This window comes from Camelus dromedarius, chromosome 18 (genome assembly GCF_036321535.1).
Source record: "Camelus dromedarius isolate mCamDro1 chromosome 18, mCamDro1.pat, whole genome shotgun sequence".
NCBI lineage: Eukaryota > Metazoa > Chordata > Mammalia > Artiodactyla > Camelidae > Camelus > Camelus dromedarius.
In genome coordinates this window covers 6,298,020-6,325,926 of record NC_087453.1, presented here as the reverse complement: position 1 = coordinate 6,325,926, position 27,907 = coordinate 6,298,020, and the positions used below count along the sequence as shown (strand labels likewise).

General features: G+C 43.9%; 1 protein-coding gene across 4 annotated transcripts; it reads right to left on the bottom strand.

Moving 5' to 3' along the window:
- Positions 1-422: 422 nt before the first annotated feature.
- On the bottom strand, positions 423-27,723 carry ZNF217 (zinc finger protein 217). Of its 4 annotated transcripts, none has more exons than XM_031433593.2 (6): positions 27,637-27,723; positions 11,692-13,454; positions 8,306-8,422; positions 6,013-7,560; positions 4,397-4,529; positions 423-2,581 (listed from the first exon to the last, which is right to left on the bottom strand). In XM_031433593.2, exons 2-5 carry the CDS (start codon positions 13,079-13,081, stop codon positions 4,420-4,422), a joined length of 3,165 nt encoding a protein of 1,054 aa, XP_031289453.2. In that variant the 5' UTR covers positions 13,082-13,454; positions 27,637-27,723; the 3' UTR covers positions 423-2,581; positions 4,397-4,419. The 4 variants fall into 4 exon arrangements, with proteins under 4 accessions (XP_031289453.2, XP_031289455.2, XP_031289454.2 ...); XM_031433595.2 differs by lacking the exon at positions 27,637-27,723 and adding an exon at positions 24,114-24,310; XM_031433594.2 differs by lacking the exon at positions 27,637-27,723 and adding an exon at positions 23,766-24,044.
- Between the last annotated feature and the right edge of the window lie 184 nt (positions 27,724-27,907).

Genomic DNA, 27,907 nt, shown 5'->3' with positions numbered 1-27,907 from the left:
GTGTGGGCGGGGATGGGGGTTAGATTAAAATAGGCTTAAGGAACCATCAGCTAACCCAAGAAAGTGGACCTTGTTTGGATCCTGACTGCAACTTACCAACGTCCCTGCGACTACCAGGAAGGGCAGGCACGGAGGCTGGTCATGCAAAGTCACTGTGCATCTAGTTAGATGTGATCAGGAAAAGCACTTACCCGTGAGACACACTGAAGTATTTTAGGGATGAAATTAAATCATCTTAAGATTTGCTTTAAAATACTCGGGAAAGGGCAGGGGTCACCAAAAAAAGTGACAGATGTTGCCAGCGAGCACATGGGGATTCATGATACTAATCTCTCTACTATTGTAGACGTTTAAAATTGTATTTATAAAAAATTAAAACAAAATTAGAAACCAGGGACACAATAACGACCAGAGCCCAAGACTGCAAAACACCAAATCTATATTTACATCCACATATAATAACATAACTTTAAGCTGAAATATATCATAAATAAAACAAGTAATGTCTACAGTTTGACAACTTAAGTATCAACAATTAAAATAAATCAAACTGGAATGAAATAAATACATAAACAAAAAATCCAAAGGATTGTACCTCTATTATATGTACTGTTGTCTCAAAGGAAAAAAAAAATACACAAAACCAGTAGTATCCCAATAGTTAATACTGATGGACCAAAAAACAAATTTTGGAGTACAAGGGCTGTAGGGGAAAAAAAAAAAACTGACATCTGTATGCATTCAGAAACGTAGTTAAAAAGGAGAAATTTAAAAGCCCCCAAATTTCAGCAAAACACAAATTGACTTGTTTTCAAATAGATTTGGTGATTTTTTTTTTTAAATACAGATTTAAATTTCAGCCCTCTATTATCATGTATCCACTTTTAGGATTTGTATTTATAGTCACAGCAAGCTGTCTGGAACACTCATTGCATTAGGTCAAGATCAGGTCAATTATCTTGTAAATGTGTTAATCTTCAAAAATAGGCTATAAAAGTGCAAAACTATGAAAACAAACATCTAGATTATGTACATATGGCTCAGCTTGTGGACAGGAAAAAAGTAAATAGTGTACACTTTCCTGATACAAAGCACTTCATTGCGATGCCAGAAGACTGTTCTCCAATTAGGCCTCCCTTTGCCCACGGGAGTTAAGACTTCTCTATCAAGTAGGCGTCATGTTGCATAATGAAAACAAACAAAAAAAAATCAGGATTCTTTTAGGACATTACCCTTCCTCTGATGGAGAAGGGCCGGGCAAGACAAATTAACAGTGCAAATTTATTTTGATACAGTTTCTTCATAAAGTATATTTTGTCGTCGCTAAACCCAGGTACTGCTGAATACACTCAGCCGTGGACAGAGGATTAAAGGAACAAAAGTTTAAAACATTTAGTAAGCCAGCTGGTGGCTATCCTCTCTTTAAAAACCCAAATTGCTTGTACACTGAGAAAAACGCTGCTTCAAACCAGCCAACCCTGGGAAGACAACTGAGGTCTCAGAACAGAGTCCCTCTTCCCCGGGCACCACTCCTGGTGCAGAACTGACGTGCCCGTGATTTACTTGAGTGTGTCCACAGTTAACCCGAATGCCAGGTGCACCAAGCCCTCCAAATACAAACCTAAAATTCACCCTCGTTTCCTTTAAAATTGCTTCCAATGTATGTAATTCACCTGTATAGTTTAACGTTTATATTTTTTAATGTACTAATTTAGGCAAACGCCAAAAAAACCCCACGAATTTTCCAACAGAAATGATTAATTTGATAGAAAACAAATTTAAGTAACTCTACACACAATGTGGTATGTTTACTGAACGTGCAGCTGGCCTACAGAGGGAATACTTCTCTGCAGATACACGCGCTTAAAAGTCCCACAAACCACCCATTCACTCAGAAGAGGACGGTGGATCGAGGTCCTTCTCGGACGATGCCCTGAAATTTGCAGTGAAGGGCACCCAGTTCAGAACGGCTGACCTCGGTCACACAGCACGTATCATAGGTCGATGCTTCAGTTAACAATTTTGTCAAAGACAATAGACTGTGGAGGATTTAACATTATACAAATCATTGAATTTTTTTTTTTAGAAACATACATTTTAAATGAAGTAGGACAAACAGCAGAAACTTGCTCAAAGCGATGAGCCACACGAGCGAAAAAGAATACACACAGTATTTAAACAAGCAGGTCTACAACGTATATTTACAGATTTTTACCTGAGGTGCAAGCGTTATATACTTTCTCCCCATCCCACCCCCCCCAACCCAAATGATTTCTTTTCAGCAGCGCTCAAGTATGCAAAAAATTCCATTTCTTATTTGGTCAATTCTAAAAAAAAATATTATTTGGGGCAAAATAGAGATGTCTGGTCTCCATCTGTGTACAACCCAACTGTTTCAACTATAGTTTTTATTGCTATTTGGTACAAAAATTAACAGAACAACTTTACAAAACCGTAGTGTTCCTTATATGTTATATTTACAGTACAATCACAGCTTATTTCAGTAGCTTTCACCATTTGCTTTTTCAAAAGATGAACTAATTTAATTTCATGGAGAGTACACACTTACATCCATCAAGACCTACAGAGGAAAAAGGTATAAAAATGATTAGAATAAAACTGAATACAGTTCAAAAAATCTTTTAACAAAAAGTATAACAAATAAATAGAACTATATAGAGACCCAGAAATGCAACAGATTCAATTTAAGCTTAAATTTTGCAAAGTCTCAGAAGACTAAAAAAATAGATCAGCTACATTATTTAGGAGATGCTAATATCTACGTAACTGTGATTTACTGAAGATGATTTAACCAAGAACCAGAATTACATCAGTTACAGTTGCCAAAGACAACTGCCACCTCTAAGAAACCCTACAAGTTTACACCTGATGAAAGGAAAACACATGACGTGGACTTAACACAACAAATGACTCAGAAGAGCCTCCTGCATGGGAAGGCTGGTGCATGAGACCCGTGTAACGCGTTCAGTCAGCATCTGTTCGGGAACAGGTACGAAGCACAGTGCAGAGGGAACACAAACAGGCAAGCGCCAGCCCCCAGCCAATATTCTGCAGAAATGATATGTGAGCTGGTCCTGAAGCATCCAAATATCAGAAGGAGGTTGTTTGCCAAGAAGGTGCAGGAAGGATGTTTCCAGGTAGAGGGAGACACAAGCAGAGAAGCCCAGAGGCTGCAGGAAGAGGCCTGAGCGGGACAAACAGGGCCGTTCCCATTTGCCGTTATCGACTGGCTGGGACACATAGCGCAAATGACCTGCTGCTTCTAACCCATAAGTTGTTTTCACGTTTCAAGGCAGAGTGGATTTAATCTCATCCCTGTGATGACACCACTCTTGTACTAATGATGTCATCAGAACTGCACCGACTGACACGCCCCGTGAGCCTCGGGGAAAAATTCTACCCTGGACCTTGAGAGTGTCTCATCTCCGTACCAAAAACCAGCAGGCCCTCAGTCAAGAGACTGCTCCATGAGGACGCTGTGGTGGTTTAACAGGACAAGAGTCATCTGAGAGGGAACTGAATCTGTCCAGGAGCCCCAGTCTTTCCAACCAATTTAACTTTAAAAGCATCCCAGTGTTAACTCTCACGCAGACACCATGCCCTCTGCCCAAACTTGGAATTAACTAAACTAACGTGTGTACGCCTCCCAGGACACTACTGAGACTATTAGGTATCTCTAGTTAGATACCTCTGCGATGTGAACCAAAAAGTCAAAATAAACCTACGTGCTCTGTCCCACTCCCCTCAGATAAGGTTTTATAAAGGCTTTGAACAAGCTCTTAAACTGGAGGGTTGGAGCACAGGCCTTGGACGGTGCAGACCTAGGATCAAAACTAGGCAGAATAAGGCCTTGGACAAGTTACATAATGCAAGGCTCAGTCTCCACATCTGTAAAGTGGGCCCAGAACCTCCTAATCCAGGGGTCAGCAAACTTTTTATGTAAAGGACCAGACAGTTAATATTCTCAGCTTTGCAGGCCATGAAAGAACCTGCTGTTGTGGCACAAAGCAACCACAGACAGACAGTATGTAAAGGAATGGCTGTGGTTGCGTGCCAATAAAACTTTATTGACAAAACGAGGTGGTGGGCAGTTGGCTAACTTCTGCCCTAGAGTCCCCTGCTATAAGAAGAGTAAATGAGTTCACAATGAGCAGTCACTTCATTCAATGCCCGGCACGAAATAAATGCTTAGTAAATTCCAATTGCTATTACTGTTTTGACCATTATCATCACCACTGAGATCCAGACACCCTAAGGACTCTTTTAAAACACCTCAACATTCACATTAAAAGCAATTTTACTTCAGATTATTATGTTGGATAAGCTAGATGGTTTGCTTTCAATTAAATAAAATCAGTATATTACATATGCTCACCTTTCATCCCCAAAATAGAAAAATCAAGTTTTTTTGTCATTTGGTCGATAATGTGCATTCCCAATAAAATTCTCATAGTTCCGCTTTTGTAGCATGCTGCTAGATAAGTGTTGATAAGACACTGGCCTTTTTCCTGATTGAAAAACAAAAAGTGTAAAAGGGCATTTAGAATTAAGTTCAACAATTAGGTGAGAGTGCATGGGTTGTCAGAAGTCAATTTGCAAAATTCCTAACTGATAAAATGATCAGAACACGTAAGACAGATACATGTTGAAAAGTTACAGGTGACATATTTTTAAGTTCCATGAGGACATTTCTTAGCACAGCATTTTAAGTCACTAAAGCTAAAATTATCTAAGTTCTAGTCAGTCATTAGTAAGAATTAAAAAGCCAAAAGAAAACAGGAGCATAAAAATTTTAAACCTTCGTGCACCATGAACCAAAACTGGGTGGAAGAAGGAGGGAAAAGACCAATTTACTTGCAATATATAGCTTTTTCTCCTCAAGCAGACAGTTATGACTCATGTCCATTTTAAGCATCAAGGGGGGAAAGAATGGACGCTTTTAATCAAAAGGCAGCAAAAATTAACTTTTCATCACAATTTTTATAAAAGTCACTGGAGTGTGTGAAAGCAATTGTTTTGTAATTTGCTACCCCTACCAGATCAACTGGTATCAAGCCATCCTTGATAAGACTATCACCACACAGAATCCTTAATTTGAAATTAATACAAACTGAGGAGTTTAAAGTGGATTTGTCCCTTTGGGGCAGACAAACCTGCAGAGCTTCTAACTGGCAAAGGCAGGCATGCTGGTTGAATCCAGTTTGCCAAGTAGGACAGGTGCCGAGGATACTCTGCTCTACCTTTTCACATGCACAGGTAACACCTCTACGAACCGCTGCCGTGAGGGAGCAGGGGTTTTAAGAACACCTCCACGAGGAGACAGAACAGTAACAATGGACAATTCTGAGAAAAACTTCCCTTATAAAATTCACTTACTATTTAACCAAGGCTAAATAAGGCAACATAATTCTGTAGGTCCTAACATCAAAGCTGTTCAAAAGATTGTTTAACCAGCAGTGCTTACACCTTCGGCTCTGGTAGATCAAGGGTCCTCATGGGTATTTACCGAGGACCCCTCGCACCCCCTTGTGTAGGGCACGTGACAGGGCTCCACATCAAATGTCCATAAAATGCGTTTTCTGCCCTGAATGAGTTCACAGTCCAGTCAGGGTGGAAAGGCATGGACGGAAGTGCCCCACACCTCCCACCTCCCTGGCTGGGCTGGGCTGGGGTGCTGGGCACTGTCTTAACGTGCAAAGGAGAAACGAGACTAGGATGAGGTGAGGTGAGCAGGGTAGAAATGACACCTGAAATTTCAACAGCAAGGAAAGGATCAGTCACCTGGTCCCCAGCCACTCTCCATGACCCCCACCCACCAACCCAAGGAAGGGAGAAAATGAAATTAAAAGGGAGAAATGAAACACTGAGGAATAAGCTTTCTCCTGCGGGGCTGATTCTTGGCGTCCCAGACCACTGTCACATCTAAGAATGTCTGGCCCCTTCAGAAGTCCCCCACCGCACCCCCTCCCCCCGGACGCCCGCCGGGGGTACCTTCCAGCGCTGGGCCGGCCGCGGGGCCCGCGGGGCCGCAGGTGTACAGGGTTCCGGCCCCGCCGTAGGGCTTCTGCACGCTCAGCACGCCGGCCGCGTCGGCCTCCCCGGACCCCAGGAACCTGGGCTTGGGGGGCAGCACCGTGGGCGGAGGGCACACGCACTCCTGGGGCAGCAGCGACGTGATCCCGCGGACCACGTGGTACTTGGGGAGGTCGAAGCCCCTGCGGTAATTGGGGCCGGGCTGGTCCACGTCCAAGGCCGGCGCCCCCGACCTCAGCCTTTTGGGGTGCGGCTCCCCCAGCTCGGCGCCGCTGCTCCGGCCGCAGAAGTAGTCTCTGACCGGGGGCACCCAGGGGCCGTCGTTCTTGGGGGGGTGGTCGGCACAGCCGTTGACGGCGCTGCTGCCCGCGGAGGGCTGGGCCGGGGCCCCCACTGGAGGCTTGAGTTTGGGCTCGGGCCTCTTGGTTTTGTCCGGAGCCGGAGAAATGCTGGTTTTAACGAGTATCTCGGAAGACTGCTGCCTGGTGGCTGTGGCCCCCTGCCCCGTGACACCCTGCTGCGGCCGGTGGGACTTCAGGTTACTCGGGGCTAAAGTGCTGGCGTCGATCCCGGAAGTGAGGGGGGCCCTGCCGGGCCCGGCGGGGCGGGGCTTCGCCTTCTCGGACGGCAGGGCTTTGGGCTGCGCTGGGAGGGCGGGCTTGGGCTTGGGCTTGTAGGAGTCAGACAGCGGGGGCACGTCTTTTCCCAGTAAAGCTGGTGGGCATCCGGTCCGTCTACTTTGAAGTAAAGACTTGTTTCTATAGCTTTTCTGGATGTTGGGGTTGTATTTATGCACCAGTCTCTGGTGCATCGTTAAAACTTCTGGGTAACATGTCTTGAAGGTACAAAACGGGCAGGTGTTACTTGTGGTTGCACTTTTACCCAGAGGAACCGCCGGGCACCCGTGGAGAGCCCCGAGGGATAAGTTCAGCGGCTTTTCTTGACAGTCCACGCCTGGCCTGTACTTGCAGTCCGCGGCGGCCTCCGCTCGCTTCTCCTTGTGGCCGACTTCCACGCCGTGGGCCGCACTGCCATCTGGGTGCGGGGTGACGTCCACTTCTGTTCTACAGATGAGGTTGTTGGCCTGAGGTTCAGCTGCTGATCTCTTTTTTAGCATGTCCAAATAAGCAGGGGCAGGATTTTTGCTCATTTTATCAGCACTGTCATCAGCTGCATTTTTGCTGAAATCCTGAGTATCTCTGTGTACTGGTGAGAGGACAGCGCTGCCCAGAACGTTCTGAAAGGCAGAGGCCATCCCCTTCAGTTGCTTTGCAGGTGGGCTGCCTTTAACATCTTTGGCACCATCAAAACATCTTTTCAAATTTTTGGTTTGCGTACTGTCAGCGGTTAGAAGTGCATCTTCAGTCTCCTGGTTTTTCCCATCGTTCTTGACTTCGGCAGCAACATCGACCTGCTTGTCTTTGTGATGTCTCTCCAAGTGATACCGCAGAGAGGTCTTCTGGGCTGCAGCATAGTCACAAAATTCACATTTGTATGGTTTTTCACCTAAAACAAGAAATGTCACTCTATTATGGAAGTTTATGAAAAGCATCCAAACACAGACCTTTGAAACCAGAAGAATCTCAGACAGAAAGTGGAATTCTTTCCTCTTCCCTTCTTGCCTATTCACCTTCATATCCAGGATCAGTCATGAGTTGATTGTTTTATCACCCTTTCTACACCAAATATTTGAAAATGTGAACGCAGGTCTTTAATTTTAAAAAATTAAAAGCACACTTTAAACATCTCATTTAATCTTCATAACAGCCTTACAGAAGTGGGAATATTACTATCCCACTTTTACAACAAAGAAAACTGGAGCACAGAAAGGTTAAATAATTTGTCTAAAGTTGTACAGCCACTGAGTAAAAGATGCAAAAAATGTCCACACAGCCTGGTAAACACCACGCTGCAGCTGCTTCTGCGAGCTAAAGACTACTAAATACATTCATCCCATCCCAAATCATAAAAACTAATACCAAAAAGCTGTGGTATTAAAAAATATTACAGCAGTTTTAATAAGATGAGTTAGGATAAAGGAATCAGAAATTAAACCAAAAACTTACTTCAAAACAAATTTGTTACAGTTGACACTAAAGGAAGCAAAATGACAGCTACAATCAACACACCACATTTATTCTTCAGCTGTTCCAAGGCACTAGCAGAATATCTCACAATAAGAACAAAATCAGACCCAGATCAGGACCCTTTGAAATAATACATGCTGTAAAAAATCTAAGAAGTTCCTTACCTGTATGCGTTCTGAGATGAATATTGAGGTAATAATTTGAACGGAAAAACTTTCCACAATAACTACATTCTCTTGAGGATGTAAGATGCTTTATTTTCCCTCCATCATCATTTTTATCTTAAAACAGAAACAAAAATATTCATGTAAGAAGACAGCTCAAGTATGTGAACAGGGTGAGCTGACAAATATTCTTGATAGGAACATTTTTGGAAAGTATAAAATAATTTTTATATGAGGTGTTGGGGTAACCCAAAAACACTAAGAACACACCAAATGTTGTTTTGAGATTGTCTGCGGTAGGACAGCATGTGTGTGTGTCAGGTTTTTTTTGAGTGTAGCAGAGTTCACTGTTAGAGATTCAGTTCTTCATTTGCCTCTATCACAAGACTACATAACAGACTGAAATGCTTTCCCAGCAAGTCTGAAATGGGCAGGGTCTGACAAACTCAAGCAGGACCTGCATACAGGCTGGAATAACCAGCTTCATCAGAATAAGTCATTTAGAAAACTGAGCCAATACAAATCGCCAACTTTCCCAACCACCAGAGGAAAAAAAAAAGTTTTTTATTTTAAGATTAAGCAAGTTGCCACTAGAGGGTAGTAAGGACAACTTAATCTTTACAGAAAATATAAAGTTTGGCCCTGGGCAAACACCTAGGAAAGTTTGTCAAAATTTAGTAACATTTTGGAAAGCAGATTATATTGTCCACCAGCACTCACACGGGCAAAATGTAGCTGATAAATCAAAATCTGTCCCCAAATGACAATGGTTAAACTTTAAATTTCACTCTCAGCAGGATGATCGGGACAGTGTATCTTGTGTGCAAGGGCGCTAATGAATGACTGTACTTCCCACACCAGCCCCCCAAGATCGTCAGAGATGCTACAGTTAAAATACCCACTCCATCACACGAGAATGTTAAGTTCCAGATGAACCTCCACTGATCGCCGGTCACGTTACATACGTTACAACAGAAGTACAACAGAAGTCAGGTCCTCTCTTTAAATTTACCATAACTGGTCATTTTGCCTTGAAAAACTATAATTTCCAACTAAATGACCTCTTCCTGGCTCCTTCCACATTCTGCAGTCTGGATTTATAGATTTTACTGATTTTAAAAAGCCACTTACAAGCAAAACACGGTTAGCCTCCAGGTACAATAAAGACAGGACTGTATAAATCTCGGTCACCCCTAAACATCCCTGAGGACAGCGTATCCACCTCCAAACCTCTACACACACTCTAAAATAGCACAGAAAACCCTGGATCTAAAAAGGTGTCGTGAAGACTTTTAAAAAAACAATTTACAAGAACTATTACTAAACCTATTTATAAAAGTTAAAAAAAAATTATTTACTTTGCTTTTTGATCTTACAGGTAAATCTACAGAAAGCCAGGCTGATAATAAGTAACAGTAAAGGAAACCTAGACGAGGAACCACACCATAATGCGAGCTCAGGAAGACCCATTCCTTAACCTGGAAGGAACACCCAGCTCCCCTTCTTGCAGTCACACCCAAAGCTGAGTCCGCAGCTGGGTTTGCACCTCACTGCAGTCTCCTACTTCCAACTCTGTGTCACGGTTTATGGGATGTTGCGTCACATCCACGAAGTTACGGAATGCCTTTATTCTAACACAAAGGACATGCAGTGTCCACTCTACCTGGTCCTGATCCTTTAGCATCAGCTTTGATTTTGTAGTGCTGCCCTTTTAAAGGAGTTTTTATGAACAGACAAGTGAAATCATCCTTGGGAGGTGGAAGGCAAGGGTCGATGAACTGATTTTGCAAACAGGGAAATCAGGGCAAAGAAAGGTTAAGCAACACGGGATGGCTCACAGAACGACGCAGTGGTAGAACCAGACTCCTGCGAGTCCTGGCGCTCCCAGCTATTCTGGGCTCTTCTTCCCGCCTGCCAACTGAACCTGGGTTTTCCACCCAATTCTTCTGCTCACACCAACTACCCGCAGAATGCAACTGGCCAGCTCATTTCTTTCAGGGCTCTGGGGCATCTCACAGGCCTGACTACCTCCCCATTACTGCAGGTCCATGAACAGAACTGATGCTAAGAGGAATCACTTAGAAGACGAGAGGCTGTGTTTAAAGCCATTTTTATGATGTCATTAAGACACTATAATGCGTTTTCTAGATTTCTAAAAACTGAAGATTGTCAGCATGCTAAGTGCTAGGTTTCCTGTGTTCCAGGAAACTCAAAACATCCTAAATATTTGATATGAAAACTACTGCTCTCACATCCATCACATGATCAGAAAGAGAACTGGGCACTGACTTAAGAGAAGATGGGTTATCTGGGCACATTCATCCTGGGTCTCATACACTGAGTTCTTAGAGAAAACAACACACAGTCAAGTTACAGTGAAAGACAGCATTTGTTTAAACCCAAGACCACTTCTGTAAACGATGATGTTTCTCCAAGACTAATTCATGTGCTCATCATTCACGTGCTGATTACACAGGGGTTTATGAACTCCTCCAGCAGCAGGGTCCTCTATTCAAACAAATTATTACATGGACATGAGAAGCTGCGGTTTAAGTGAAGATGAGCAAGACCTGAACCCCAGGTGGAATCCTCTGCCCGAGATAATGCCCACTGGGATGCAAGAAATACGGCAACAAGCCTTCAGTGAGGGCTTCCACTTCCTATAAATGCCTTTAGTACATTAAAAAATCTGACTGAGCAAATGAGACCTTCTTTCAAACATCTTTGGTATGTTCACATTCTCTTTACTTTACAAACTGTTTGTTACTGCACTGACTGTTGAATACCTGCCCGGGACAGAAAGGATGGGGTACCAGGCAGCACCGAATGGCTTCTCTAACAGTAATGTTCCTGCTCTGGCTGATAATCACTCCCAGGACCTGCTGTGCCCACGCATGTCCATCTGGAATAAACATATGAACGCTCTGGGCCCGATAGGAAGGGACATTTGGGGCCAGGTCACTCTGCCGTGGGGTCTGCCTGGTACACGGGAGGATGGCCAGCACATCACTGGCCACGACTCACGGGGAGCCCACACTCACCGACCCAGCCGCGAAAGCCAAAACTGTCTCCAGACAGTGCCCCTCGTCCACTCGGGGCTAAACCACCCCAGCGAAGGGCACCGCTTTAGGCTGATGCCTGAGTTACAGTAATGAGTGACTTTTGTTAGCAACCCAAGAAATCACCTCATTTTTAGAATGGCCAGAAGCCTTTTGAACTCAACCCTATTGTTACAGAAATGAGAAAATTAAGGCCCTAAGAGGTTAAGTGACTTACAAGAGGGTGACACCAAAAAGAGCCAGTACTCCAACCCAGCTCTGTATCCCCCCCAAGCCTGCTAGTATTCCCGGGGCGTGGCGGGGGGACACGCAAACAGAGCAGCTTACCCAGGGGGAGCCCTTCCGGAAGCCCGTCCTCGGACCCGTCTTCTGAGCCACCTTCCCGGTCGATGGCTCCATTCTCATCCAGGGTGGGCGGCAGGTCTGGAGAACATGTCCTCGGCTGCCTCCCGTCCACGGACATGGTCGGCGACTCGGCATCGGCCCGCCGGTCCTTCTTGTGCACCCGGGAGTGCAGGACCAGCTGGTGGTAGGTTCTGAAGGCTTTGCCACACTCGGAGCAATGTGTCGGCTTCTCTTTGTTACTGGGTAACTTGGGGTCCGCGTCCCCGGAAGGCACTTCGTTGGGGTGTCTAGGCTTCTCCTTGTCTTGTGAGAGGCCCGGACAACTGCTTTTACTTGTCTTGGACTTTCCAGAACCTTCAGGATGGCTTTTACTCGCGGTCCAAATTTCTCCCAGCTCTTCTTTGTCTGAACACGACTCATCATTGTCAGTGCTCCCTTCCTGGCCCGGCTGTTCCTTCACTTCCCGGCACACGGCGACCTTCCCTTTGGTGGCCAGCTGCCAGGCCTGGTAGGTGGTGAACGGGTCGAGCTGAGGTATCCATTTGGCCGGCTTCCTCGCGATCTCGGGGTGAGATTTTGGTCTTAAGTTTAAAAACTGCAGCAGCTCTTCCCCCGGAGAAGGCATTCCCTCCTGCTGAGAGTCTGTCTGTGGGTTGCTGGGACCGGAAGCAGTTTCTTTGGTGTGCATCTTCCTGTGATCAATTAGACTTTCTTTATTTGGAAACAGAAAGCCACAAACCATGCAGATCTTGTAAGGAGATGAGATGGTCCCGGCTGCGTGCTCCTGCACCACCTCGTTGATCGTCACCGGGCTCTCCAGGCCTGGCTGCAGTCTGCTCTTGGCCCCTGACTTGCCCGTGTGGGTTCGCATGTGATTCTTCAGAAACCAGGGCTCCTTGAACCTCCTCCCGCACACGTTACACCCGTACGTGAAAGAGTCCTTGTGCTTCTTCATGTGGATCTCGACGTCGAAAGCGACTCTGAACGTCTGCCCACACACTTCACAGCTAAGTTCTTCGTTTTCCTTGCAGTTCTTGTCCTTCAGAGGTTCTGTTCTCACTTGACCTTTATCAAGAGGACTAAGATACTCGGCTTCAACACGCAGAACAGCGGGCTCACAGAGGATCGGCCGATGCTGCAGCAAGACGTGTTTATTGAGGTCTTCTGAACGTGTGAAGGTCTGACTGCAAAACATGCAGTCCAGGGGCAGGTATCCTTCTATCTGGATGATGCTTTTCTCCTGCGTGGCTCTGAAAGGAACAGCGGTGGCCCCTTTTATTGTCATGGCTTCATCTATCTCCATCTGGGAGCCAAGAGAATTGCCGATAACTTCTGGTCCGTCCATGTACACCAGGAGGGATTGAGTGGGCATGTCTCCTGTCTCTTGAGGACTGTATATAAAATAAGGGTCTGGCTGAGGAATCTCTGCAGCTGGAATAAGGCCACTTGTAAAGACTTGTCACTCACACGCCCAGCAGCCCGAGGCTACAAAACTAGAGCAAATATTTGCTATAAAAATTCAAAAGTGTATATTCCTCTAACTTCTTATCTTCAGAAGTCTTAGGAAGCTCAGGGATAGATACTATCACTGGATCTCTCCACAAACAAGGCAGACAGACTCCCCGGTGCTTTGATTCAAATATGAGTCAGCACAAAGCATTAGTTCTCTTTGTCTTCATCAAGTGAGTGATTCAGTTGAGCAAGAAGTCAATTCCAGCAACCTGGAGACAAGGGATTTCCAAAACCTAGAGAAAAAAAAAAAAATAGAAACGGTTAGCTCTGGTCAGAGAAAAGAGAAGGCTGGCCGGTGACTCACAGTGGTCTTGCCCACGTAGCAGAGAAGGGACCTACTGCAACTGCTTCACTTTTAACTAAGCGCATGCAGTTAAATATGCTAGTTAATTCAATCATCAGCATTTTATCCAATCAGCGCCCTTATCAAATGCTAAAGATTCACTCAGTTAAGAAACTTAAAACACGGTGCTTTTATGATTTAAATCTAAAATGTAAAGTTTCAAGAGAGAGACTGGTATATTCAGCTGAATAGGTTTTAATTGCCACTAAAATGCACATGAGTATCCTTACAAACAGCCTCTACAAGTCTGGAGACTGTAAGAATGGTGAAAAACAAGATGATAATGAAAGCACTTTAGGTCAAATGTTAAAAGCCAGAACTTCCAACTGTCTCATATACAAACAAACAAACAAGAAATACAAATGCCTAAAAGCACACATTACATAGGCCACCAACATAAGCACAAAGAAATGGGAACCTGTCCTAAAATCCCCATTCAAGAAATACACACCACCTCAGAATGGGTGTTCATCTTGGTCAAGGGGAATCCTGATATATTTTAGTTCATGGGATATTCTAAACCTCATTCCACTGCCCAAATCCCAGTTTGCTTTCAACAACTTTCTGCCTTCAACAGGCATCAGGGTAGGGCTTCCTTATCCAAACAACAAATAAGGAAATACATACACAAAGCTACAAATCCTCAACAGAGCTGGTTCAATATGGCTTAGTCCTCAACCAGGAAAGGGATCCTCTCACTTTTGACCCACCTTCCACAGGATGCACTGGCCAGGTGAAAAATCTGACTCGACTTAGCTCTGCAGGCTGACTTAGCAGCTCATTTTCACTCCTGGAGAAGAACTAACCTCCAAAGCCAATACCCTCCATCTTTGCAGCTAGCACAGGGATTGTTTTAAAATTGTCCCAGCTACTGTAACTGAAGTCAGTTAATTCAACCCAAGAAAACAGTACGACATGCAAACTATTCCCACCACAGTCAACGTTAAACTAAAAAAAAACACAACTTTCCTTCCCTTCTCCCCACTTCCTCAAAGAGCAAGGGCCAGCAGGCTCGGAACAGGAGGAAACACTTCTTCCCCTTCTTTACACTCATAAAAGAAAATTCTCATACTCCTTGTTATCTTTAGTTTTGAATAAACTAGATCTTTAAGCTTTTCTAAAGACTGCAAATCAAAGTTTAGGGTAAAGAAAGAATGGACTTAAAGAAAGAATGGACTAAAATGTTTTATCCTAATTTCTTCGTCTTCTGTTGCAATCCCAATGGGCGGACTACCAGCTCGCCTAGCAGAACACTCCAGCGTCCTGAGTTCTGGTCCTGGCTAAGTCACAACCTTAAAGCTGTCACCACCCCCCCACATACCTCATCCTTCTCCATCTACGTAAAGCAGAAGGTTAAATTATAGGACCCCTGCAGTGTTGTGAAACCCTGTGGTTCTAGGGTTAGATCTACATTTATGAACAGACATGCTCAAAAGAATATTTAATGATTATGCTAATCAAGATGGGAAATGGTATTTGGGTATGTGATTGATAATTTAGGTTTCTGTGCAGTCATTCACTCATTCAACAAATATTTACTGAGTGCCCGTGTCCTGAGTAATATTTTAACTGAAGAAAGCAACAGGATATACTCTAGAAAAGTAGTTCTCAAACCCTGGCAACACTATTTTCGCTGGCCAACAGTTGAATGAGAAATAAAGAAATAATTCAATGAGCTCCACACAAATCTATATGAAATAATTTCAGTTTGAATAAAGATTGTCCTTTATTTGAGGTCCTTCCTATTTTTGAATACCAAAGTGCTCTTTTTATAAAATGAAAAAGTGGCAAAAGCAGAGTTTGGGTTTTGTTTTTTTTTTTATGTCCTAATTTGCAAAATCAAAGTCCCCCATGCCAGACCTCAATATTTACTTTTTTTTTTTTAAAGACTAGTCTGTGACATTTTTCAGTTTGGGGGAACTCCACTTTTCTATAAATAATCTTCCCCCAAAAGACACCAACCCTAAACTCAGTCTCTGGATTGGAAACATCATGTGGTACATCCCTATTACTTTCCCCATGGACTAACGGCACATACTGGAAATTCCTGTCTTAGAAGAATGACTTAGTTTCAACTTTTATCTCTGAAATGTTCAAACATCTGGTTAAGTAAGTCACCATCAGCTTCCAACACAAGCCCTAAAGGACTGGTAAAGGAGGGCAGTGGGGAAATCTCAGGATAAAGAAGGGCTTCAGTTTTGCCAGAAAGGGTGAATAGGATGGTGACCTGAAGAGGAGAGGAAGGATGTCCTAGGCCGGGGGTGGGGTCTTCTAGTTTTGTCACATGGGGCAGAAGGTCCTCCAGGCAAGACCAAAGGACTTCCTCCAGGAAAGTTGCTGGGACGGACTCTAATCATCACTAATAGTGCCCAACTGTCCCCAGCACTAGACTACCTTGGGTCACAGCAATCCCCACTATTCCCCCAAAAGATACTTTAAAGGGATGGCCCATGTCTTTTGTAAGATCCTGGGGGACAGAGACTGTCCACATGGTTCACTGCTGCCCCCCAGTGCCTAGAAGGGGTGCCTGGCACAGGGTTAGGCCCTCAAGACACATCCGGTGGATAAATGAACAGATACCATGTAACCAGTACAGGTGTAGAATGAGTATGTGCACCTCTGGCCGCAGTCACCAACCATAACTGACTAGATATTAAAATTAACTTGAATGTTCATCAAGATGTCTACATGGCTACCTGTGGCTGCCATCTAATTAGCATTTCCTGCAATGCTAAGAGTGTAATAAAAAAAAAATGAATCACATACAACCATACCATAAAGTTGACTAGCACAAGCAACACTACATCACTCGGGTATACAACCCCTCCCCTCACTGACCTACCAAAACAAAAACGCAGGGCAGGCTAGGGAAATCTCTCAGACCAAATGCCCTCAACTCTTGACTTAGAAACTCTGGGTAGACAAAACACTTCCTTAAACTACAAATCAGAAACTACATCACTTAAAACCAATCTGCTGAACAAAAATCAAAAATCTTCAGAGTGACTGTAATAATGAGAACTTCAATAATAACAGAACTTACGAAAACAGCCATTCTAGCCTAATTACTGTTAATAACAAATCATCATTCCAATCGAGGGAAGTGTACGAAGGCACACGGGCTTCCCAGAACCTTCGGCATCCTTCGTGTGAGCACACAGGCGCCAACAGTACACCAAGGGCACTGCTGATAAAGTAAATTGTCTGTCTTGACAAAGAACTGGGGGCGGGGGGGGGGGGGGACGACAGTGACGACGACCACGACGAGACACACACACACGCACACAAACTAACACCTATAGTCTAAATGCTTTTTGTTTGTAGAAAAATGAGCATTCTGAACACACTAAGCTTATTGAAAGGCACTTAGCAAAAATTTTTTCAATGTCTTAAGAAAGATTTTTTAACCTTTATTCAGGTTAATGACAGCACTTAACCATCAGCCATAGACTCCTAAAGCACCTAAAGCAAGGGGTTATTCAGAATAACCTTATATTTTGAGAGAATATTAGGGTTTAATTTATATTGTGATCACTTAAGAAGATACTTTTTTTTTTAATTTACCACAACATACGCTTTGAAAAGAAGTAGGAACCATACTGCTCTAACTGCCTGAAACAGAAGTCTGAGGTCCTTTGGGTCATTATTTCTCTTAAGCAGATATTCATTTGTGAGTAAAGTTACTATGAATTCTGCCAATACCTAGAGACCTTGAAATTGGCAAATATTACACATCAGACAAAGCTTAATGAAAAGCACAATTTGTGCTTAAGCACAACAAATGAGAGGTAAATGCCACCTCGCCAGAAACGGCTGTGGCTTGGAAATCCTGTGCTTTATGTACAGCTGTACCCAAACTGTCAGCTTTAGGGAGAGCACACTTCTACTGCAGTGGAACAGCTTATACCACACGTCTTGGTATGGGATATTTATTACTATAGTATGAAGCAATAATGTATCCAAAGTCCTCAAAACCTGCCAAAAACACATAAAAATTCTATTCACAGCCTAGTAGTTTCAATATTCCTGTAACTCTACTCCCCCCACCACCACCCAAGTTATAAGTGTCAAATGATCATTAAAACTTCAGTCTAAACCACTAGTCTCTGGCCAAATCATTTGTATCCTTTAAACTTCAAAATTATCTCCAAGATCTGATTAGGAAACTGATGGGTTTTTCTATAGGTTTCTTGTCTATATTTTACACATAACAATATTACATATCTGACAATGAGAGAACTAACTCTACAGTGGCAGTCAAAACCTGCAACTCTAAACCCTTCATCACTTATTTCAAGGAAATCACCAGGGTCACACCCATTGAGCTAAATGGTCAACCCAACTTTCCTAATATAGCTGTGGAAAGATGTTTAAAAGTTAAGTGAGAGAAAAAGAATAAAATATTCAAAGTTTATATTCAACATTTACAGCCTATTCAAAAGCAAATGATTGTTCAAAGGCAGAGCTTGGGAAGATCCTATAGGACAGAGTCTCATTTTCTTGAAACTGTATGTAGGTGCTCAGTTCTAAATGGGTACAATAAAAATATAATCATACTAGCACACTGGAGTGTCAGGATTAAGAACTCTGGCTGCTTCCTCTTAAATCAATTCAGTTAAAGGACCTAATATGAATTTAAAGCAACACATATCATTTTTAGTTTCAGTATTATCAATATTAACAGATACTGTGCTTTGTAAACTGGCTTTAAAAATTCCATCTTGACCTGAAAAAGAGAATTATAAGGGAAATTAATTTTTAAAATTTTAATTAAGATTAAGCACTCTTTATCAGTGAGTTTATATTATTACTACTTAACCGGCACTACTTTAAATATTTTGAAAAGATTTTGGACAGGACTAACTGCAGAGAGATTTGAATGAACTTAAAAAGGAAAAAAAAACTATTCTATCTTTACCTATATTCTGTAACTCTACAAAGAAAACACTGCACACACACACAAAAATAACTGTATACACACAGAGATACAAATCACTATAACCATTATGTCACTCATTACCCTACACACCTACACCTCTTTTTCCACAAGGCCAAATGGTGAGTGTTATTAATTATACCCAATTTAACCAACTACAGATTATATACAAACATGGGCACTGCCTTTTAAGTCATGAGCTCTTTCTTCAGCCACATTTAATACTCCTCTCCCTATCTCTGCTGAACAAATACTAACACTGTATGTCTGACTTTCAAATCACCTCTTTGCTTTCAAAATTAAGTGGGGAAAAAAGTCTCCTTTCAATTAATAAAATCACCATTCAGTAGATTTATATACTGAACTGAAAAGCACTTATCCACTAATTTACAAAACACAAAAACACTTCTGGTATAACTGAACTGTTTTGAAGTTATCCTGATTTGTTACAGGTAGGAAATACAAAAACAAGTGTTTCTCCTAATACTGATTCAAGAACACAAGAACAAAATCTATCTGGACTCTCAATGTCCAGTCCACAGAACTGTATTTTAAATTCAAAAGGTTTCCTGGCACACTAGAAACTAATGAACACCAATACACAAAACATTACATGAACCCACTAAAAAAACTAGCAGCTAACTCTAGGGTTGCTCTTCTGTATCAAGTAGAGGAAGGTGTTGGTGAAAAGCAACTTTGGTATAAAGGTTAAGGAATTTAAGCTAATTCTCTCATACGACTTACTCAGCTGTCTTTTCGGGTTTAGTAATTTTCTTTCTCAACTTTATCATAAAATTACCAAACTGGCCCCAAATTTCCAGTAACTCACTTGTGTTGTTACCCTGGGCAGGAAGTTAATGGGGATGTTCAGAACAGTCTGTCAACAAATGCTCAAATACAAAGTTTTTTAATGAGTTATCCCAGAGTTAAACGTAAATGGGCAACTTGTGTTGGCACCTGGCTGACAGGCGCTGCCCCTCCATTTATTGGGGAAAACAGATTTATACAAGAATTGAGCTTGCTCGTCACGAGCTGCAGATTTTAGGAAAGGATGGTCCCTGTCCTGCCACTTCCTCAAAGTCTATCGGCCCTCATGGTCTCAATTGAAAACCCTCTGCCCTACATACCACTGCAAATTTGCCTAACTATAGTGTCAGCTGGAGAAAAATAATCGAGATCACCTCATTCCCAAAAGCCAACATTTCATCAACATCTCACCATCTCAAAAGATTTTATATTGCCCCCAAAATGAGGCCAGTTGTAAGGATCACGCTTCCCTTACCCAAAATTTAAGAAATTTCCTGCTGTCTTTGTGTAATTCATTCTTTCTTCCACGTGCATTTAAACTAGTCAACACCCCTCCCCCAAAAATGTGGAGATGAGGTGCACAAATCAAGACTTCCACTGCCAGGACTTTACATGCTGTAACTAAACCCTTCCCTACTTAGAATATTTAATATGACTGGGATTCCTTTAATTCCACTTCAGGAGCTGTTCTGTAAATACCTTCCAGGTTTTTATTTTGTAACACACCTCAGTAATTTGAAAACTACTCTGTATGCTCCAAATGAAGTCATTACATTTAACTTAAAATCTCATTACATTTATTTTATTCTATTGGAATGAATACTCATCAGTTTCTCCAATTGTCTCATGTGTTTCACTCATACTGTATATAATTTTAAAGCTTGAAAATATATAGCCATAGTTCAGTTCTTTGACTTCACCTTTCCAATCCATTTATTACACATACTGCTACACAATTAAACTGAAATAGGAAATCAGAAATGAACCGTTTAAAACAAGTCACATCCAGCAACTTCAAAACCCTTACAGGCCATACTGGCATACATGAGCTAGAAGAATCTGAACTCAAAAAAAAATTTTTTGAGCAAACAGAAACAAAGCTTCATGTAAAACATAAAATCACTTACAGTCCTAAGAGAGATAAAAGTCTATCCTTTTTTTTTAAAGTAGTAGATTGTGAGCAGTCAAGAGTCATTAAAACTACTCGAAAGTTCTTATCAACCAATATCATGTTCGTGACAACTGTGAGAAAAGAATGTAATTTTACAAAGTGGGAAAACAGCACATCTTTTGGGACCCCTGAGGCTCTAATCAAGCGTATCAGAATTAAGAGTGCTCCGGGTTGGGAAAGCAGCCCTGCTGTGGCAAAAACATGCCATTTCATCATAAATGTTGTTAAGAGAGAGAAAGGTGATTAGCATTTATCTGAAATGAGGAGACAGAGAGACTCTGTCCTTGCCAGGCCATTATAGTCCTTAATTATTTCATCAGTTTGTAAGTGACTTGATGATTAAGTCTTATTTTCAGATTTCCTCTTGAAAAGGACCACTGGAAGGGGCTTTTATTAAAACAGGGGCTGCTATTCCTCCCTGAAGTTCCACTGCCAAAAATGGAGGATTACTAAGAACGCAGAGCAGCCTGCACCTTAAACCTTTACTGGCAAAGTCAAAACCTTCACCCCTCCCTCTTCCTCTCCAACTTGGGGGGAAAAAAAAATCAAGCTGTTATCTAAATCAATTCTTCAGGGTGAAGAGGGGAAATATTTTCTACAAGCTGTATCTAAGTGTATATTAGTTCCTTTTTGGTGAGATTAAGAAGGGAAAAGGAATAATAGGAACCCAAGATACCTACTAAACTTCCATCTCATGTGTTATTAAAAAACAGCAAAGGTCAATGTTACTGAATGTCGTGAAGATAAAATGACTGAAAGAAGTTGTACACCAAAGAAAAAAGTATGTGTCCTTTACCTAGAAGTCATCATCTTTTCCCCCCCTTCCTCCCCCAGCATGCAAATCAATGTGCAATTCTAAAGGAGCAGCCTCCCTCTTCACACCAAATAATTAAAATTCCAAACCATGAGATTATTAACCCTATTCTACCAAACAAGCCAAATAAATGATAAATTTGGCTTGCAGCTATTGACAACTGAATTTCTAAGTAAGTCCCTGTCTCTTGAATTCAAAACTTATATAACTGATTTAAAACGGCAGCAATTTGGGGTGGGGGTCGACTTCGACTGAAACACCAGGATTAAACACCCACACACAACTACAGTCTTTAGAATGCTGAACAAAACAGTATCTAAAATAAACAGGACTTCCCAGAAAAAGTCATCTACCATTAAGGACACACCTTAAAAGTTCTTAGCACACATTAACTAAGCAAGCACAAACTAGTGGTCTGAGTGTTATATTTTTCAGACAAAAAGCAATTAGGTTATTACTCTGCACTTGTCACTACAGACACTAAAGGCTATTTAGAAAATCTAGATCTATTACTCATTCTCAAAGTATTACAAAATTTAGTATTTTAAGTCTGATTTGATATCAATCAAGGCAGTCCATCCATTCCATGGGGGGGGGGGGTACAGTAAAGAACATTTTAAATGTACTTCTTGACACATACAAAAGAGAAGGTGAAAGGCCTCCTAAAGACCCCTACCTACTGGCCGGGCCTGGCGGGCAGCTGCTGTTACCCTGCCTTTTCTTTTGTTGAGCTTAATCTCATGTCAACTCATTCAACCAACTCAAAAGCGATGAAGACATAATTGAATCAACCTGAACTAAATCAGACCTAGGCTTCTTAAAACATACAGCTTAATGGTTCCAAACGATCTAGAAAACTAGGAAACCAGCCACTACACTCGGTGGTCAATAACAGAGGACCCCAGACCGGCCAAAGAACCACTGTACCCGCCATGTCTTTAATACACGTTAAGGAATGTTCAAGCTCCAAGCCCTATAGGCTGATCCTGAAAGATAAATTGAGGCTCAAGGAATTTCAAAGGGGAACAACACACCAAAGCCTTAAATTCTCAAGTGACCATTCTTTTCTTGAAATAAAAAGAGAGAGAAAGAAAGTTTATACTGCTCCAAGTGTGAACAGGCTACTTGGGGTCCCAGAAGTGGCCATTAGTGGCCCTTTCCTGCTCCCGTTACTAAGCCTTGCGGGAAACTCCCACCCACCCGCCCAAGAATGCGGCTTCCCGTCCTCGGTGGCCCTACCCAGAATCCTAAAATGTGGGTTCTAACCCGGGACCTGAAGGTCTGTCCCAATCCCCAGGGCGCAGGTACCGGCCTATGCACCCCGCAGGCCACGTCTGGCCTCTTGGAGCAGGACCCCCCGGACAGCCCCGAATCCAGCCTCTCGGGGGCCCCCAGCAGCGCACTCCCCTCCCCATCCCGTGCGGCTCGCATTTTGGGGCCAAATCAAGAGTGAAGAAGGTTCTACATCTGAAACTGAGCGGTTTCGCCACTCAGCGCCTCCTGGCAGAAACTTCCCTTTTTAAAAAAAGAAAGAAAGAAGCACTTTTAGGCTAACACTGCAATCCCTCCTGCCCTTTAGAGTTCCTAGTTCTGCTTCCAGCTGGCTTTGCGTCTCCCACTAGAATTGATAAGGACAGTCTTAAAGCGTTTGAGGATTTTTTTTAAGTTAAAAAAAAATCTTTTAAAATTAAAGGGGTGAAATAAAACCTTATCACACGCATCCAGGAAACGCTGCCCGCTGCACCGCCTGCCCAGGGATGGGCAGAGGACCTGGACTCCCAGGGACGGATTTGGGGGCGCCCGGGGGGCTGAAGGGGGTGCGCGTCCGGGTTCGCGGTGAGGCCCAGCCCCTCCCTCGGTCCCTGTAGACGCGCCCTCCGCCCGGCCCGTGCGGACGGTCCCGGCCATTGTTTGCGGGGGACGCCTGTTAGGACGCATTGTTTTGGCTGTTTCCAACTTGCCCTGGCCCCTCCCGGGCCATCGCAGGGGACCCCGCGCCGGCCCGCTCCCTTCCGCCCGCCCCCCACGGCCGAGTGGGCAAACGGGGAGACCTGCCCAGGGGAGCCACCCAACTTTTCAGTAACAGCCCCCCACCCACCCACCCACGCAGTCTCCGGGCTCCCTCCGGTGGGCCCCTCGCTCCCATCCCAGGGAAGGGGGCGCTCCCCTGCCCTCAAGCCATCTAGACTGTTTCCAAGAGTGAGTGTTATGGTCAAACACAGTCTGTACACACCGGGGGCTCGCCCGACACCTTCTCGCCGGTGGAATAGCTCAGAAGACGAGTGGGGAGGGGGCGCCCTAGAGGAGCGGAACAGAGAGTAGGGATGGGGGGCGGGCGGGGCGGCAGGACCATCCGGGGAGTGGGGCGAGATAACGAGCTCCGGAGACTCGAGGGCGGGCTCGCGGGACGCCGGAGGGGCGAGGCGAGGCGCCCCTTGGGGCCCCGCGCGGGCGTGGGGCGCGCCCCCTTTACCTGCGGCTCCGGCTCCTCGGCCATTTCCTCGCTCGGCGGCGGCCGGGACTGAACTGACACCACACGAGCCAGCCGAGGTTTGAATGAGGAGGGAGCAGGCGAGAAGGGGAGGGGGCGGGGAAGGCAAGAGGGAGGGGAGGCGACGGGGAGTTTCTCTCGGCCTTTTGTGCGGACACCTCCCGGATTCCGCGCCCGCACCGGCTCCCCGAAAGAAACGCGGGGCCACTGAGTGAGGGACGAGGCCATCCCCCAGAGAGCCTCGGGGCCTCACGCCTTGAAGACCCCCCCAAAAGGAGCACCCCCACCCCCACCCCAAACCCGCTTGGAGGATTTGGGGGCCGGGCTCACCTCGGGCGCGGGGCTAAGGTGAGCGGGGCGGGGGTGCTCACGGGGGGCAAAGGCGCGGGCGCCCCCTACTCGTCCGCGTGAGGACAGTGCAGGCGCGGGGGGTCCCTAGAGCCGCCGGGGCCCGGCGCGTCCAGCGCAGGGGGACTGTTGGGTCAGAAAGTGCTCAGCGAGCAGCTGTTGCGCCCTCCCTCAGCCCCGCCGCTCGGAGACGCCCCGCCTCCTGCCTTCACCGGCCGCCTGGCCCCGCCCTCAGTCCCGCCCCCGCACCCACGTGATCTGCGCAGGCGCGCCCCGCCCCGCCCACCGCCTGGACTCCGCCTCCTAGCGGACGAGCGCGCGCACTCCCTGTTCTCGCCCTGCTACTCCCGCGCACGCGCGCGCCTTTCACCGCCCCCACACCCCCCGCCTCCCGCCATCCGGCTTAACGTGGCCCGCGCGCGCCCCGGCGGTTCCAGTGACAGGTACGCGGGGAGGGGGCCACGAGGGCAGCGCGCAGGCGCAGTTCCTGGCCTCTGCCTCGCCGCTTCCCCCTCCCTCGCAAGGTGTGCCCAGGCGAGGGGAGGGGCTGGTTGCCCCAACTCCTGGGTCATCCAACATTACTAACAAACAAAAAGCCTTTACACCCATCTGGGTAGGCTAGAAAGCAGCTGTGCACAAACAACATTTTTTTCAGTTTTAAGATCTTTTTCAGAGATAAGATGATTAAAATATTTTTAATTAGTGTCTTCATAAAGCTATCCTTTAATTGTTGCTGTTTTTCTGAAAGGGCTGGGCCTACGCCGCTATAATAACTTGAGATTTCTAAACTTGGCTTAGGTTCCAAGAATCCACTTGGCTTTGATAGAAATCCACATAGATGAAAACCAGGCTTAAAACTGGGGACAAAAAAAAAAAAAAAAAAAACCAGCCCTCCCCCTGCCCCTCATGCCCAACTTATTTAAAGCGTTTTCCAATTATACTTTTTATTTGCTCACAAAAAAAGAAAAAAAGTTATGATTCTTAAGTGATATTCCCCCGTTTTAACTAAGCCCCAAGGAAGAACCATAAAAGCCAACAATCACATCCACCAAGTTCTCTGCCCCACGATGCAAACGAATGCAAAAGTAAAGGGAGCTTTGCAAGTCACCACAAACAAAATAGCCGAGGTTTTTTTTTTTTTTTTTTTTGGTATTGGCCTTGGGTGTATCCAAAATGGAAAAACTTAAAACACATCATGAAAGGCACTTAAAGTATATATTTAATAAATCAGAACCAAAAAAAATCCCTACAAAAATGCTCCACTGGTGAGCAGTGCAATCCTTAATAAATAGAAAATGGAATTTGAGAGAGAGTTTCTTAGCAAAGGGGAAGAATTTGCCAAGTGTGATGTTTTGCTGTCATTTTATATATAACTACTAACCCCAAATATGGTCTGGTTAGTCTTTTTTAAAAGGGAAGTGAACCAATTACTCACTCACACTTAATTAATTAGCAGTGCCAGAAGTAGATTCTTAGGCCAGAACTCTTTTTTCTTTTTTTTTCACTCAAGTACACTGATACTGATCACTTCTAGTACTAGAGTTCCTTTTCTCAGGGAAGATGAATATCTTTTTAAAAATATTTTTTAGAGTTATAAATAGTCACATCCCAAAGCAGTCCAAAGGCATACTCTTCCTAAACAAGAAACTTCGTTTAACTTATCAAAACAAATGACTTAGGGCATTTCTACAAAACAAAGAAACTATGAACAAGTGAAACCAAATTGAGTCTCCACATAAGTGTAGCCTTACTCTACATGTTAATGGATAACCTTTGAACTCTGAAACCTTGAATGCTGTAAACACAATAGCACTGATAGTTAAAAATTCTAGTGTCAAAATTGAGCAAAAAGAAAAGTCCAAACTTTTCAGTAGGAATAGGGAAACAATCAAATGTTTTGACAAATAATCGTTTCACTAAGAACAATGAGACTCTTGGCTCTCAGAACTTGTTGCTACTGAATTATTTTCTGAGCAAAAAAAAATGGTGCTTTTCCCCGTATGCCCTCACAGAGCTACCACTTTGTAAGCATAATAGTATCATATGGTTTGTTAGTTACAGTTTCTCCTCCCCCCACTCCGCAAAAAAAAAAAAAAAACAACAACAACAAAAAACAAAAACCACAACACCTTATTATGTTGTAGCTTTAAAACTGAAAGATAATTGTATTAACTAATCTATCTGCTAAGAGTTTTATACACGAGCCTTGTGTTTGAGCGAAGAATTACAAAGAACCTTATTCCTGGAGACGTGCCAACAAAACTGGGAAGTCGTTGCAAAATTCTGCCAGTGGCTGAGTGCTGGGTTGCAAACACATACTGTGTTTTTAAATGGACATAGAGTGATCTGAATGCGCCGTAAGACACATTCGCCCCTCAGAAGGCGGAGACTCACACTTAAGATTTATTTGGAAATCATGTATAGTTAAAACAATTAAGAATGGAAACTCCAAAAGCAACAGGAGGACACTGGGAACATTTGGTTTTGTAGTAAAACCTGAGAACTCATTATTATCGCATGAAAAGAAAATTGAAAGTCGAACGTTGGTCTCCATATACTTAGCTCCGCCCACCCGTAATCCTGTTTTGCCATCGCCCCCCACCCCACCCCACCCCCACCCCCGCCCCAGCGAGACTATCTCTAAAGGAGTCAGGTGCTGCAGAAACGCAGGCAATACAAACAATGGAAGCAGAAATGTCCCTTCAAATGTGAGCTAATGTTCTGCACATGTTATTCGGGGAGAGGGCACAAGACCCCACTTCACCTCTTTTTAACGCGGCAGACATCAGCTACACCTCATTTTTCACAATTATCAAAACAGGCCAGCCCTCCTTAAAATACATTTCCCAGTGTACGCTTATAAAATCGCACCATTATCTCTGATTTAATCCTACAGATAGGAGACCTCTGCCTTTAGCTAACTTCTGTTTCCCTCCAGCTCTTGACTGCCACCGCATTCTCGGATCTAGTAACAAAACAAAACCAAAAAAAAAAAAAAAAAAAAAAAACCCTTCTAACTTGCTATATTTAACCTTCATTGGAATCATCTTTTGGGGCTTAGACTTAATTAGAAGAAGAGAATGCCTGTATGATCTTATTTCGCAAGTATTTATTTTACTGTGGAACTATGATAGAGAAACGATTTGGAAACTGTATGTAAATCCCTGGAGCTGAAATGGAGCCAACAGAGACTTAAAAGAATTCAGTGTTCAGAGCAGGAAAACCTGAAAAACTGCAGTGAGAAGTTAGCAGGAAAAGAAAATGAAAAACTTAGGCAAACCTGCCAGCTTTGCAAACTACAAAGGACATTTGAGAAGGAAACCGGGGCAGCTCTTTGAACAGAACTGAATGCAGTAAATGAAGTAGGGGATCACCAAGACTCCAGGGAACACTAGACTTCTCTCTTTTCTGTTAAGTGTCTTGATCCCACACAAGTCATCTCACAATTTTAAACGCCCTATAAAACATCATAATAATACATGATAAAAAAAATAGCAGAAATTACCTTTCAGAAGTGGAGGCAGGGTCTGGAACCTGGAGACTCTCTCCCTGAGTTGGACAGTCCACCTGACTCGGAACAAAACTGGAAGAGATGTGATTGCTGGTTTTTATAAGCAAACCAAAAAAGGGAGGGGCCAAGAATAAGGCTCAATATAAATAGAGGTTTAGTTGCAATCATGACGTGACTAACCAATCTTGACTGTATCTGTCCCATTGGCAAGTTGGGTGAGTACCCTCCCCTGCTTCACAAGCACAACTTATTTACATCTTCCTCC